This window comes from Neomonachus schauinslandi, chromosome 11 (genome assembly GCF_002201575.2).
Source record: "Neomonachus schauinslandi chromosome 11, ASM220157v2, whole genome shotgun sequence".
In the NCBI taxonomy this organism is placed as follows: domain Eukaryota; kingdom Metazoa; phylum Chordata; class Mammalia; order Carnivora; family Phocidae; genus Neomonachus; species Neomonachus schauinslandi.
Genome location: NC_058413.1, coordinates 43,908,828 through 43,923,299, shown reverse-complemented (window position 1 = coordinate 43,923,299; position 14,472 = coordinate 43,908,828). Strand labels below are relative to the sequence as shown.

Below are 14,472 nucleotides of genomic sequence, written 5' to 3'. Positions count from 1 at the left end.
AATTCTTGGAAGTATGATCATTCAGTCTAAACAATAAACAATAAATAAATTTATAGTTGTTCAATTTTCTTAATCTATTTTTCTAGGGAAAGAAAAAGAAAGGCTAGTTTTACTAACCGGAGCAGGTGTGAGAAGATTTTAGAAAACAGAGAGAGGGATAGCGAGTTATCTGGAAAGAGGGCAGCCTTTAGAAGATGCTTTTATCTTGGTAGGAATGAAATCACATTTGTTGGACAAAATGACAGGCACTATAAATAAAACAACTGAGCTTTATGTGAGGAGACACCGGGTGCACGTGGAAGCTGCCCAAATGGCTCCCTCCGGAGTGGCAACCTGTGTCTAATTGGATTCGCATGATTTTGATTGGACTTGTAGACTTGAGTCTATCATTTGGAACCAAATCCGCCTGTTGCTATTCATGGAAAAGGAAGTTAGCAAAATGGAATGATTTGCTCCCCACGTGTCTTAAACTGCTATCAGCAAGGAAAAGGGCCTTTCAATTCAACGAGCCTTCCGTGCTTTGTACTTTGGTCTCATCTCAAAATAGCATCAAGTCCTGAAATTACAAGACCAGTATCGAGCGGTGGCATGATGTAGGTGGAAGGAAGGTTAGCAAGTAAAACCACTATGTTCAGAGGTATTTATAAGGCTAATACATAATAAATGTTCTGGGTAGACTGTGGTTATATGATCATCTTCACCAGTGGTCTGTTTTGTTTTTTTTTTTAAACCATCTCTTATAGGCAAGGTTCTGATACTTCAGGTTGGGGGACAGGCGAGTCCGTAAACCTGCACATGCATCCATTTTGGTTTGATTTCATAAGAAAAATAATCTGAAGCTTGTTAGCATTTGCTGCTTTGACTGCTGTCTGTTATTGTTCCCAGCCCTGCATCCTAAACTTCTTTGTAGGTCTCCCCCAGGGAGCAGGGATCCCATCTGTAGCTTTTGTTTATCCGGCAGTGCAGTGTATACAGCAGATTTTTAACAGTTCTTTTAAAAAATCTGTTGGCTGAAAAGTCATTTTGTTTCATTCAGTTCACCTAGAGAAATTGCTGTCTATCAGGGGCCAGGATACACCTGCCAGGTAGCCAGCTCGGACATCGTGTGCCGACAGAGGAAGCACCTGATAATTTATTGAGTGATGCTTCTGAAGGAATGTACTGAAGCCAGGGAGGACACCTTGAGAGATTCACACCAAACCTTTTCCAGGCTATCTCTGGAGTTCATTAGGTTCTTACAGAAATAGTTTCATTATTTGCATTAGTAATAAACATACATATCACTAGTGAGTCATTCAGTCAACATTCAGTGAACTCTACTTCGATCCTAGAGAGCTGGAGCAGGGAAAACAGACCCGAGTAAGAGGCACAGCTTAGGGTCTGGTAGGGGATGGCAGACACACAGGTGGGTAAGTGACAGCACTGTGGGATAGGAGCTGTGACGGAAAGGTGGGAGCACAGAGGTAGAAGGAACCCTTTTGTCCTGAGAACATTCCAGAAGGCCTTACAAAGACCTGGCATTTGAGCGGAATCTTGAAAGAATTTGGTCAGTGGAAGGAGAGTGGGAAGGAGTTCAGGGGAAGTGGACGTATGTTCAGAGACAAGAAATCCTACTGGGAGGCATTGGAAGGTCCCCATGGCCGCTGGGCCTTCTAGAACTTGGAGAATGGTGAGGGTTGAGGTGGCCATCACTGTATTTAAAAGACTTTCCGAATCCACCTGAAGACATAAGGCAGAACAGGACAGCCTAGAAAGTGGGAGCAGAAGCTCACTCTGCTTTTCCCCTAATCCCTTAACCTCAGTCACAGTATGGATGCTTGCTTTTTTTTTTAACTTGAACGCTTGCACATATCTAGGCAGAATGTGAATTGGAAGTTCGCTTAACCTCTTGGGAGAATCCGTCTGACAGATGTTCCTCTAATGCTTTCTGTCCTGGGTCATTTGGCTCAGTGGTTGCTAACAAAGCCAAGGTCAGGGCTCCATCTTTTCCTGGGTGGAGCTGTTTAACTCCACTCCCTGCCATGGTTACAGGCTGAGATGCTAAGCCACTGTTCTTGCTAATCCGAGGTCCAGGGGCAAGCAAACACATGATGATACATTTGCACTTCCCAGTACTTGCCCTTTGATGGCGGCATGATTAGCTCCTCTGTAACCATACCTCAAGAAAAGCCCGAGAAGGAAAGAACCAAGGTAGCACTATCCGGGTGGTTCTTATTTCCAGACCCAGATTTGCAAGGAATAAGTGGATTATCTAGACATAGTCATAAACCCCTCAGGGGTCTTGGTCAATTGTCTAAAATTAGATCTAGGCCCTCGGTAGTATATGAGGTCCTTCCTCCCTGTGCAGGTGGAGATCCAAAGTACATCCTACCCACCCACCCCATTTTAATTTTCTTTTTACCTTACAAGAGCAATATAAGCTTATTACAAATAGTCCAAGGAGATCAAAAGACCATAGAAGAAAAACAGATTTCCCCATGTATCCTTCTGGACTTTTTACATGTATCTACAAACATTATACATCATTTGATTTCACTAAAAAGAATTATGCTCTGATGTGAAAATGTTGGGATTTGGAGGGAACTGTCAAGAAAGAATTCTTGAGATGTCTTGGATGTAAATAGGGTGGGGTTTTTTTTTTAAAGATTTTATTTATTTGAGAGAGGGTGCGGGCACCCACGTGTGTGTGCAGGTGCTCAGGCAGGGGAGGGGCAGAGGGAGCGGGACAGAGAGAATCTTAAGCAGACTCCTGGCTGAGCATGGACCTGACTCGGGGCTCGATCCCACAACCCTGAGATCCTGACCTGAGCTAAAATCGAGAGTCAGACACCCAACTGACTGAGCCACCCAGGTGCTCCAAATAGGGTGGTTTTATTGAAGCACGGGGACAGGACCTGTGGGCAGAAAGAGTTGCATTGAGGTTATGATGGATGGCCGATTATATACTTTCAACTTGGGAGGGGGTGAGGGATAGTGAAAGTCTCTAAGAAATTTTGGAAGGTTTCCAGGACCTTGAGGGGCTAGCTGTTGTTAGGAAATGGCCATTTATTACTGTCTAATAAAACCGTAGTCATGTGACCCTCCAGATACGTATCAATGGGCCATATGCTTGGAGGATGATTGCTAACATATATCTTGGGGGGAGAGGGAAGGTAGAGATAAAGGAAGTTTCCAAAGGAATTTTTACATGTTATAAAGTAGATTTATAGGATCCTGGAAGTCGGACGAATGTTAGGCTAAGATTGCCTTTTGCTCTTAGCCAACTATTAACATCGAGGCGGTAAAGTTTCTAGAGGAAGATCACTCTGCCTGTCTCAAGGACTTGTCAATGGGCTGTGAGTTGTAGGGAAATTTAATTTTATTCTTTTGCCTTTGTTCTCCACATCATGGTGCATGTATTATTTGGCATCTTCATTTTTCTCGTAAAATATCTTGAGCAGAAAATGTCTTCTTACAGTGATGAGATTTGAGAGTAAGTCCCAATTTTTGTTACTCTTTTTGGTAAACATGACTTGTTAGTTAGAGGTGCCAGGTTTAGCGAATAAAAATACAGGCCACCCAGTTACATTTGAATTTCAGGTAAACAACGTACACTATTTTAGTGCACATAGGCCCCATGCAATCTTTGGGACACACAGATCATAAAAAAGTTTGTTGTTTATCTAAAAATCAAATGTAACTGGGTGTCCTGTATTTTATTTGGCAACTCTACACTTGTTAATTGATCTGTTGTCATTCTCTATAGGACTTTTCTCGCACAGAACCTCCAAACCAGAAAAAGGTCCTGTTTCCGATTTGGAAAGGGTGGTGTCTGGCGGCCGGTGTTCATACACCTGATGAATGTGACGTGTGCAGGGCTAGCTCAGCGGGGAGCCCAGGACTCATTAACTGCCTCCATTGGAAAGAACTGCCCCTGCAGCAGCTGCTTTGTCCGTGGGGCTGAGTGAGACCTTGTCTCTTTCATCCCAGCTACTGTGTGAAGTCACCAGTGCTAGTTACCTGAAGTTGTGTGGGTGATATCAATTGAATTTTTTAAAAAATGAATGCTGGTATTTGTAGGAATTTGCAATGCAAACAGCCAGCCTTTCAAGCAGTGCATATTGTAATTAAAGCAAGCTTTTAAGATTCTTTGAAGTACTAAATGTTTATGAAATTCAAATAGGGGTGCCAATCTGCACAATAAAGGGGCTCTTGGTGGTGTTTTTTTAAAATCTTCTATTTTGCAGATGTAAATATATGCCATAATTAGTGGAAAGTAACTTGAAGAGCGAGGCTGAGTTTATTCCTATTATTCTTATTTAAAACAGCTGTGGCAGGAGCTCTACAGCTGCTGTCCCGTTGTGCTGGGCAAGGGCACAATGGTCCCAAGGGCACAATGGTCCGAAGTGAACGTATTCAAAGACTTGCTTCATCGCTCGCCCCCCGGTGCAGGTTGCCTTGTTGGGGAGTTGTCGCATGGTCATCCCAGCGAAATTCCCCCACCCCAGTCTTCTGATGCCAAGGGGGGGAGACTGGCTTCAAGGGTCTGGGCCAGGGGGGCAGATGCATGCAAATGAGTGCTCAAGCCCCCCATCCCCGGTGCCCAGCACTGCCTCCCGGGCTACGCCTGCCCGCCCGCCTGCCGGCTTACTGCCCAGTGCAGAGCGATTGTCCTTTGGCGTCTGTGGGAGCAGCTGCAGGCCCACGTGATGCCCTGCCGGCCGAGCCTGGCCATGTGGCAGGCCTGGACGGCCGCCCACAACAAGGCCTAGCTCCCAGTGCTGCCTGCCAAGGAGCCAGATGCTGCCATTGGAAAAAATTGCTTCACAATTTGAAATCTTGGTCCTTTGATCATAGCTCAGAGAGGATGAAGAGGAGAGGTTCAAAGTGGTGGTTTGAAAAGGCCCGCGTCTCCTTGCCTCCATCAGTGCCTATTAGACTGTCTCTTGTCAGGGACGGTCCTCTTGATGTTTTCATTTCTGCATCCAAGCCATTCCCACCCAGCCTCTTCCAAGCCCTCGGGGTGGAAGGGAGGCCTGCGTGGGAAGGGGTGTCCAGCTGCTTCCTCCTTCCCTGACCCGCTGCCCCTGCCTTCTCCCCTGCCTGTGGGCTTATCTGCTGACTCTCCAAGCCAGCAGGCTTTCTCCGTCTGAAGCCCGTGGCACAGTCTGTCCTCAGCCCGCGCCGCTCCTGCGGGAACCATACCCTCGGCTTCTTGGGTTGGCAGCCGTAGTGCTCCCGGACGGGGCCGGGGCCGGGGCCTTCAGCCACCGCCAGGAGCCCGGTTTCCAGAGCCCTGGGGCTCTGCACGGACGACCCCCGGGCCCCGCCCTCCCCTCTGAGGACTCTGCATCCTGCTTAACAGGGCTCGGCCTCATTTTTCCTCACCCGTAAAATGGGAAGGATCATTTCTTTGAAGTATACTGCTTTTTTATTTTAAATTCTAGGAACATAAAATTAAACAGTGGAACAGACATGTGAATAAATGGGCTCACGGAATGAGAAGTAATAGAGCAGAAATGAATCCAGAGTCCCCTCCGCTGCATTTGAGGAGTGTGAGACAAGGAGGGTTGAGGGAAGGTTTCAGGAAAATTTGATGTTGCCGTTTTTTGTTGTTCTTGGTTCTTCGCTGTCTGATGCAGTCCGCTTTCTCTGCCTGGCACTGGGACCCGCTTCTACTTTGACCTTGTATCGATTTCCAGGACTTGCCCGCAAGTAGACCCTGAAGTCTTTAATTGATTCAACACACTTGTATTAACGATTGCCTTCTTTTTTATTTCCAGGAAGAATTCTGTAACCTCTCTAATCATGTTTTTGTGGGAAAGATGGTAATTTTGTGCTTGTTTGAGCAATTATACACAAGACATAAGACTGATCATAAACTCACAGGTCAGAAAAAGTGCTGATTTTTGCTCTTTGGAAAAAGCCATCGTTGTAGCTGTCCGCACACCTGATCCTTGTGGACCGAGGCTCACACGGGCTCTGTGGGGACTGTTTTCGTTTATTGATTATGAACCACCATTTTTATGGGGTCACGTATCTGTCGATGGCTGTATCTGTCCTGGGGTGTGTTTTAAATCACCCAGTTACTAGGAGCGGTCGTCAGTGTTGTTCACGGCTACCACTGTGTCTCCTCTGCATGATCTCTTCCCATCACCCGGGCGGCTTCACAAAGCAGGTCTTCTCTGTGGGTAAAGAGACTCCAGGAAGTCTCTGCTGTCCATGCGGTCGGTCAGAGGGCTGGGAGACAATAAGGACAGACGAAAAGTCAGAATTCACAAGTATCTGGACTAGCTGGAAGGGAAGTCTGAAGTCAGGGTGGGGTTTAATCAAGAGAAATGTAAAACTTGAATCTGGGGAAGCAGACGGGGCCCGAAGAACCTTGTCGGTGAGAAGGGGAAGAGGACAGGTAAGAGTAAGGGGGAAATGAACGAAAATTGCAGAATTGTCCAACAGAGGTGTTCTGGGGTCTGTGTGATTCCAGAAGGCAGCTCTAGATGCAAATTACAGGGAAGCCAGTTGCAACTTGAGGGGTGTGGCGGCAGAGTCCCATCCAAGACCTTAGCCACGGGATCTGTGAATATGTCATATTGCACAGAAAGGAGAATCAAGGTTGCTTATCAGCAGCTAGGGAGAATATCTTGGATCATCTGAGTGGGCCCAGAGTAATCACCAGGTTCCTTAAAAGCAGAAGAGGGGGGCCTGGGAGAGATGACAGTGGGCAGCCAGAGAAGGACCCAGCCTTCTGTTACAGGCTTTGAAAATGCGGGGAGGGGCCCAGAGACAAGGAATGTGGGTGACCTCCAGACTCTGGAGGAAGCAAGGAAAGCACCCCCCACCCCTAGAGCTTCCAGAGAGGCTCGCAGCACTGCCAGGACCCTGACCTTAACCTGGGGAGACCAGTGTCGAAGTCTGCCCTGCACAAGTGTAAGATCATCAATTTGTGTTGTTTTAAGCCACTTAATTTGTGGCCATTTGTTAAAGCAGCCAATAGAAAACTAATACAACAGGAGAAAGAGCTTAACAAGTCTGCCCAGCACATAGTAGTTTCTTAAATCAGTGGTTTTCCTGTATCTAAAGATACTTAACCCGAAGGCAGCACAGTTCAGTATACTGTAGAAAGGATTCCTGCATTTGGTAGTAGGAGAAAGAGTTGGCATCTAAACCCAGTTCATTTTTGGGTCTCTATTCTAAGGCAAAATGGGCCAAGACTCCTTAGAGGGGCCTGTTTGGACTTCCCTCCCCAGCCACATTTGCGTGTGTGTGTGCACGTGCGTGTGTTTAACACTTCAGAGCCTGGCCCATAACCATTTTAGGCGTTCTTGTCCCCAAAGGAAAGGATAGAATATGGTTTGAATTTGGGATTTGTTGGGAAGATAAGTTTGCTGGGACTCGCTGTCTCTTGCTGGGATTTTTATATTAATTTGCTTTTAGAAACTATCCCATGGTCAGATAAAAGCTGATGAGGCAGAAATAGTTCGTATCTCTGATACCAGCACATTCTTTCTTATTTTCTTGCCTTCAGAACTGTATGAAATAGGTTTGCCCTGAGTTTTCAGTTGGGAAAAATGAGTCGAGAGGGTGGGTAATGAACTCAGTGCGAATCTCAGGCTCATCACAGAGTTTGCCTCCTTTGTTGTTGATTCAATGCTAGCAATTCTTTCTTTGATATTACCTTTGCTCCATGGGAGCCCAGAGAATGCATTTCTTTCTGGGATAATCGTAACATCCTCAGCTGACAGATGATTATCTTTCACATCAATACCTCCTCCTAGAAAATTCCTGAAGAACAGCTGTGATATGGTTGGATGGCTACATGATTATTTTCCATGTTCAAGAGTAATTGCAGAGCAGTTGTAATAGCAAATTGGTTATTTACTGTTAGTTGAGAAGCCTTTTAAAAACTAACCTGTTAAATTTATACTAATAATTAAAGTTTTCTCAACGTTAAAAAAAAGAAAAGGGAGCGCCTGGGTGGCTCAGTTGTTAAGCGTCGACCTTCGGCTCAGGTCATGATCCCAGGGTCCTGGAATCAAGCCCCGCATTAGGCTCCTTGCTCAATGGGGAGCCTGCTTCTCCCTCTCCCTCTCCCACTCTCACTGCTTGTGTTCCCTCTCTCTCTCTCGGTCAAATAAATAAAATCTTTAAAAGGAAAAGTAAGATAATTCAAAAAGCATCTGTCCCTCTTATCTAAATGGAAGCTAAAATGTACATGGTCCTCATTTCCCAGTGGTTCCACTCCGGGAAACACCCAACAGAAATGCATATGCATGTTCATCAAAAGTCTATGCAAGGATATACAGAGTAGCACTCTTTTTTCGGTGTGGGGGAGGAGCAGAGGGAGAGAGAATCTTGCAGCCTCTGCGTCTAGCATGGAGCCCGACATGGGGCTTGATCTCACCACCTTGAGATCGTGACCTGAGCCAAAACCAGGAGTTGGATCCTCAACCAACTGAGCCACCCAGGCAACCCTACAGAGTAGCACTCCTCATGATCGGTCCAATTTGGAAACATCACCAGTACCCATCAGTAGTAGAATGAATGGATCATGGTATTTTTTATTCGGTGGAATACTCTGTAGTAACAAGGGTGAATGAGCTACATACAGCAGCATGGATGAATCTCATACTACGATGCTGAGCATATGAAACTGAAGACGAAGGAGTCAACACCGTGATTCCATTTATTTAAAGTTCAAAACACCGGACAGAACTAATGTACAGTGTTTAGCGTCAAGATCACCTCTGGGAGATATGGGGGTGATTGAACTGGAAGAGAGCATGAGTGGGAGGGCTTCTGTTCTGTTTCTTCATCTGGGTGCTGGTTACATGGGTGTGTTCACTTTATGAAAATTAATCGAATTGTAAACTTGTGACCTGTGCATTTCTCTGAATGCATGTCATTTAATTTTATGTAAAAAAAAGTTAACTTCTGTAACTTCAGAACTCATAATTTATTGAGCTAATTTCTGAGGTTTTCATAATGCATATATTTAAATAGCTTCATTTTTGATACTTCCTGTCATTAAAACTACAGATCGTTCATTCCCAGTTAAAACTAATGAAAATTATTTTGGAAATTCTAAGGGACAGTGGTGAACCAAAGGTAAGATGGTGGGGCTGGTCTGCCCAGGTGCAGGCAGTAAGGATGCCCATGGTCTTAGAGAAGTTTAGATGGCAAAGCCCTCTAAAAATCTGTTCTCATTTTTATTATCACCATGTGCCCACAGTTCGAAACAATGCCATTGATAAAATACTCTTAGAAAAAATCTTGTTGACCTGAGTCCTAAACAGTTGGTGAAGTTAGCGTTTTTATTTCATATATGCATGTGTATATGCTTCAGATTAGCACACTTCTGTTACTTAGCCGTTGTGTTACTTACTCTTTAATGGCACATGGGGACTCAGCCCTGTGTCTGTCCCTAGAGTCATGTGAGCCGCAGCTCCCGCCGCAGCTCCCGCCGCTTCCCGCGGTTAAACAGTAGATGGGGAAACGAGCCGTGATAGCACAGTCGTTAGGAAGATGGGAAAACAGAACTTAAGTTATTTCAGTTCTGTCATTCTGTTACCACTTTGGGAGTTTTTGTGTTTAATGTTTAAAACCGTGAAACAGAGCGCTGGTTATTCTTGAAATAATTTTGCCAAATAAAGAAAAGAGGGTCTTAAAAATGAATCCGGTCCAGTGGTGTCTATGCAGTGTGCTGCCGAAGCGGGACAGGGGCTTTTCACCAGCATCGCTTAAGCACGGAGACTCAGAGAGACGGGAGCGCGGAGGCTGTGGACATTTCCAGCAATTGTGCTAACATCCCATTACGGCAAATACCATTCTAAGCTTCATTAACATTTTCCGATTGTGTATAGGGACGGATGATCTTGTCTGTTCACTTCTGTGCTTGCTTCGGGGTTTAAGTGTCCGAGTTAGTTTACGTTGTTAATGTCACCGAACTGAATAAAGGAAAAAATGGAGCATTTGAAAAAAGGGCGAACAAGAAAGCATTGTGCCTAGGGACCTGAGGTGCCGTTCTGAAGAAACATCCCTCCTGGTTATATCACTGACATAAGTGGAGGTCGGTGGTTTAAAAGAAGTAGCCTGTTCTGTTGCCTCTCCCCCTGACACCCCCCGCCCCCCATGCTCCTTCCCGCCCCACTCACACCAGAAACACCAGACTGCTTTTTTAAAAAATTTTTTTATTGTTATGTTAATCCCCATACATTACATCATTAGTTTTAGGTGTAGTGTTCCATGATTCATTGTTTGTGCATAACACCCAGTGCTCCATGCAGAACGTGCCCTCCTCAATACCCATCACCAGCGCGCAGCGGCGGGCGGCGCCGCGGCATCCAACACCAGACTGCTTTTAAATGTTCACCAGGCTTTCAAAACAACTTGGATGTATCAAAAATAATGAGTTTGTTAAAATATTCACTCTCCGTTTATTTATAGCCCATTAAAACCCTTTCAAAGCTGGAAACTTTTTAAAGTTGAGAAAAAGGAAAAGTAGAAGTTTTTTTTTTTTTTAAGATTTTATTTATTTAATTGACACAGAGAGAGAGAGAGACAGCGAGAGAGGGAACACAAGCAGGGGGAGTGGGAGAGGGAGAAGCAGGCTTCCCGCTGAACAGAGAGCCTGATGCGGGGCTCGATCCCAGGACCCTAATGCACCTTCCCTGCTGCACCTAAACTCATTATTGCATCCATGTTGGGAAGCACCGAAATGTTCATCAGTAGAGCACATGGTAATTATTAGGGTGCATCTGTGTCATGGAATAGCATGCAGCCGCTAAAATGTGGGACTACCTAGGTTTTTAAATGGCTGTTCTTTTCAAAACTGATACTCCATATCAGTACAATGTGAGTTCTAGGATGTAGCTATATATCTATATCTCTTTATCTAAATATAGTCTATATAATATCTATATATTCTATTTTAAAGCAAGGTTTCGAAGAGTGCCACTTTTTGTGCAAAAAAGAGGGGATGTAGATGCTTGTGTATCTAAGTGTTAACTATCTCCAAAAGGGCACTTGAGAAACAGTAAACATGGGTCACCAGTAGGGAGGTTAGCAAGTTCAGGGGTAGAAATAAAATGTATACTCTTTTTCCAGTTTGATTTTTTTTTTTTTTACTTACCACATGTGTGTTTTTAGTTTAAACAAAAAAACAAAAACTTGTTGGCACAAGCTATACCACCATTATGAGAGCATAAATCTCACCACCGAAAAGTACCTGAGCTGCTTCTCCGAGCCACGTGTTCTCGGCTGGTGGCAGAACAAAGCAGTGGTTCTTGAAAGCCCACTTTTTTTTTTTTTTTTTTTAAGATTATTTGAGAGAGAGCAAACACGGGGCGGGGCACAAAGGGAGAGGAGAGAAAGAATTTTAAGCAGACTCAACACTGAGCACGGAGCCCAACACGGGTCTCAGTCCCACGACCCTGAGATCACCACCTGAGCTGAAACCAAGAGTCGGATGCTTAACTGACTGAGCCACCCAGGTGCCCCTTGGAGGTCCACTTTGAGTGCATGCCAGGTGGTGGCTGCCCTGGAAAGCTGGACATAATGGGGGGTCAGAGTCCAGAATTCCTGTGCATGGAGGACACATGGGTAACCTCTGGCAGCTGGAGCTCAGTAGACCCCAGGGAGGTCAGGTGCAGATCGCAGTCAGGCTCAGACATCATCATTTCTTGCTGCCCTGCTCTTCACAGAGCCAACATCAAACCAAATGTGAGAAGAATGTACACCTGGGTATTTTTATTTATTTACAATGGGTGCCCCATAAAATTCCAAAAAGCAAAATGTGAGGGAGTGTTACTACCTTTATGGGCAATATAAAATGGACAAGGACAAGTAAAAGCAGATTGTAATCCAGTAGAAGGAGCTGTACACCGGTTGTTAGTAGCTATTAGAAGTACCTGGGATAGGTAATTACTGAGTTGAGCACTGAATTTAGCTTTGAATTTCTTGGCAAAGGGGGAACATAAAGCCTATGGTTCTTTTTTTTTTTTTTTTAAGATTTTATTTATTTATTTGAGAGAGAGAGAATGAGAGAGAGCAAGCACATGAGAGGGGGGAGGGTCAGAGGGAGAAGCAGACTCCCCGCCGAGCAGGGAGCCCGATGCGGGACTCGATCCAGGGACTCCAGGATCATGACCTGAGCCGAAGGCAGTCGCTTAACCAACTGAGCCACCCAGGCACCCAAGCCTATGGTTCTTTTTATTTGAAGCCAGAAAGTGGGAAGTTTTGCCTCAGAAAAGGGACCTTTTCTTGATACTCGATTCAAGAAGGAAATTCAAATGCAGATCCTTATTAAAAATATATATAGGATGACTCAGGTCTTCCTAGTGGCTAGTGCACATCAAGGTTTTAAGATCAGCTGGTCAGAATGTGCCAGACCTCACAAACTGTGGCCTCGATCGTGTGGCAGGTCCCCCCTGTCCCCTCTCCAGTTCCCACGGCGATACAGACACTGGCCCTTGTCTGGACTGCTCTCTTGACCTCCTGACCTGTCTGCCTGTGAGCTCTTCCAGAGTCATCTCCAGGCTGTGCTCACGGTGCGTCTTAGGAATGCAGATCTATGCCTTGGTTTTAGGATATAAGACCCAAACCCTCCTGCCTCTCCTGCCACCCTCTCTCACCTGCTCCCCTGATCCCAGCCTTTTCTTGGCCTCGTTTCTGGTTATGTGCCCTTTATACACACTCAGGGCACGTCCACCTGCCTCAGTCAGTGCTCCTTCCTTTGGATCTGAGCTGCCTCATCCTTGAAAGCTTCCCCGACCCCAAGGTTGGTTCTCATGGCCCTTTCTGCCTCTTTCAGGAGTGCTCATCCCTATGGTCATGTCCTTCCTACTCAATTGCGAGCCCATGGCAGTAGGGACTGGCCCAGGTCTTGCTCACTCTGACCCCGGGCTCCACACCCAGTGCCTGGTGTGCGAGAGCAGGTTGGTAGGTGTTGGAGAGGAGGGAGCCATCCATCAGGGGTCCGGCCACTGCCGTGGCCTCCCAGCCTCCCTCTGCAGTGGACGCTATCCCACATTGAGACCTCTACCTCTGAAACACAACTCCTATCACCTCACCTCCTGTGCCAGAACTTCCCAAGAGTCCCCATTTCCTGCAGCATGCAATCCACACCCCTTTTCCAGCCCTCCACAACCTGGGTCCGGGCTGCATTTCCAAACTCACTTTTCCCAGTGGCCTCAGTCCTTGCGCTGCCGCTGGAAGGAGGCACCTGAGGCCCCTTCTGCCCCCAGTGTCCCCTCAGCCCATCTCTGCACATCGTAACCATCCCGTAAGTAATACCTCTGGGTAAAAGCATGCCTTCCATTGTCTGGACTCTGAGCACCTTTGACGTGGTACTGTTTCTATCTCTGTTATCGCTATTTTAGGTACATAGCTCCCGTTTGTGGTCCTATATAGTGTTTAGCATGAACCTCACATAGTAGGTAATCATCAGATACCTTAAATGAGTGGGAAATATGAATTATTTAGCATCTTTATAAGCCAGTCTTTACTAGGAACCATTTCCCTTCTGGATGCTGTAATTTGTAATGAAAAGTTTCTGTTTTTACATCTATAACAAATGGCCAGTCAGCTCTAGAGCTCCCGTTCTTTTAAGTATATCTACAGATTAGGGCGCCTGGGTGGCTCAGTCAGTTAAGCGACTGACTTCTGATTTCGGCTCAGGTTGTGATCTCAGGGTCGTGGGACAGAGCCCCATGTCAGGCTCTGCGCTCATCACGGAGTCTGCTTGAGATTCTCTCCTTCTCCCCCTCCCCCTCCCTCCACTCTCCTCTCTCTCTCAAATAAATAATCTTTAAATATATCTACAGATTAGTGACTATGAACCCCATTCATATACTGCTTTCTGCACACATTGCAGAGGCCTCACGGATCTTTTCTAACAAGAGTACAGTATTATTCTATACTGAACACAAGAAAGCAAACTGAAGTAGGTGTGCGTCACATTGCCATTGTTCAAGGGGAGACTGCTGGAGTTAGCGTGCTCTTCAGAAAGTGACCAGTGGGCCATGGAACTTGTTTCTGGATGAGCATCACCTCACCGCCTCCTCGAGCCACGCCTGCCCTCCCCTCGGCCCGAGTGGTCGGACGTCCTAGCCTGCCGCTCACCGGTCGGTCGCTGCCATGACTCCGGCCACAAGAGGATAACCCCCACCTCCGTTTCCTTCCCAACAGGCCGACCTAAACTGCAGTATTCAGGATGATGCCGGGGCTTTTTACGGTGTAACCAGTCAGTATGAGAGTTCTGAAAATATGACAGTCACCTGTTCCACCAAAGTATGCTCATTTGGGAAGCAAGTAGTAGAAAAAGTAGAGGTAAGTAGGCCTCTGTCCCCCGAAGTCCTCATTCAGGGGCAGACTGTCACCTTCCTTTCGACTTTATATGGGGGCGGAGAGTTTTACCTTTTTGGCATCTCCTCCTCTCCCTTTCTCCCACCACTTTCCCCTGTTACTTTTGAGACGACAGAACGGTCTGAAAGCGAC

General features: G+C 46.0%; 1 protein-coding gene across 6 annotated transcripts in view; it reads left to right on the top strand.

Moving 5' to 3' along the window:
* Window positions 1-14,472, top strand: part of TEAD1 (TEA domain transcription factor 1) — a 178,232-nt gene that overhangs the window by 146,014 nt on the left and 17,746 nt on the right. For all 6 annotated transcript variants that reach the window (XM_021685311.2, XM_044919669.1, XM_044919667.1 and 3 more), the window contains one exon: window positions 14,164-14,304. In XM_021685311.2, coding sequence (XP_021540986.1) covers window positions 14,164-14,304 — 141 coding nt within the window. The remainder of the gene's footprint in view (window positions 1-14,163; window positions 14,305-14,472) is intronic.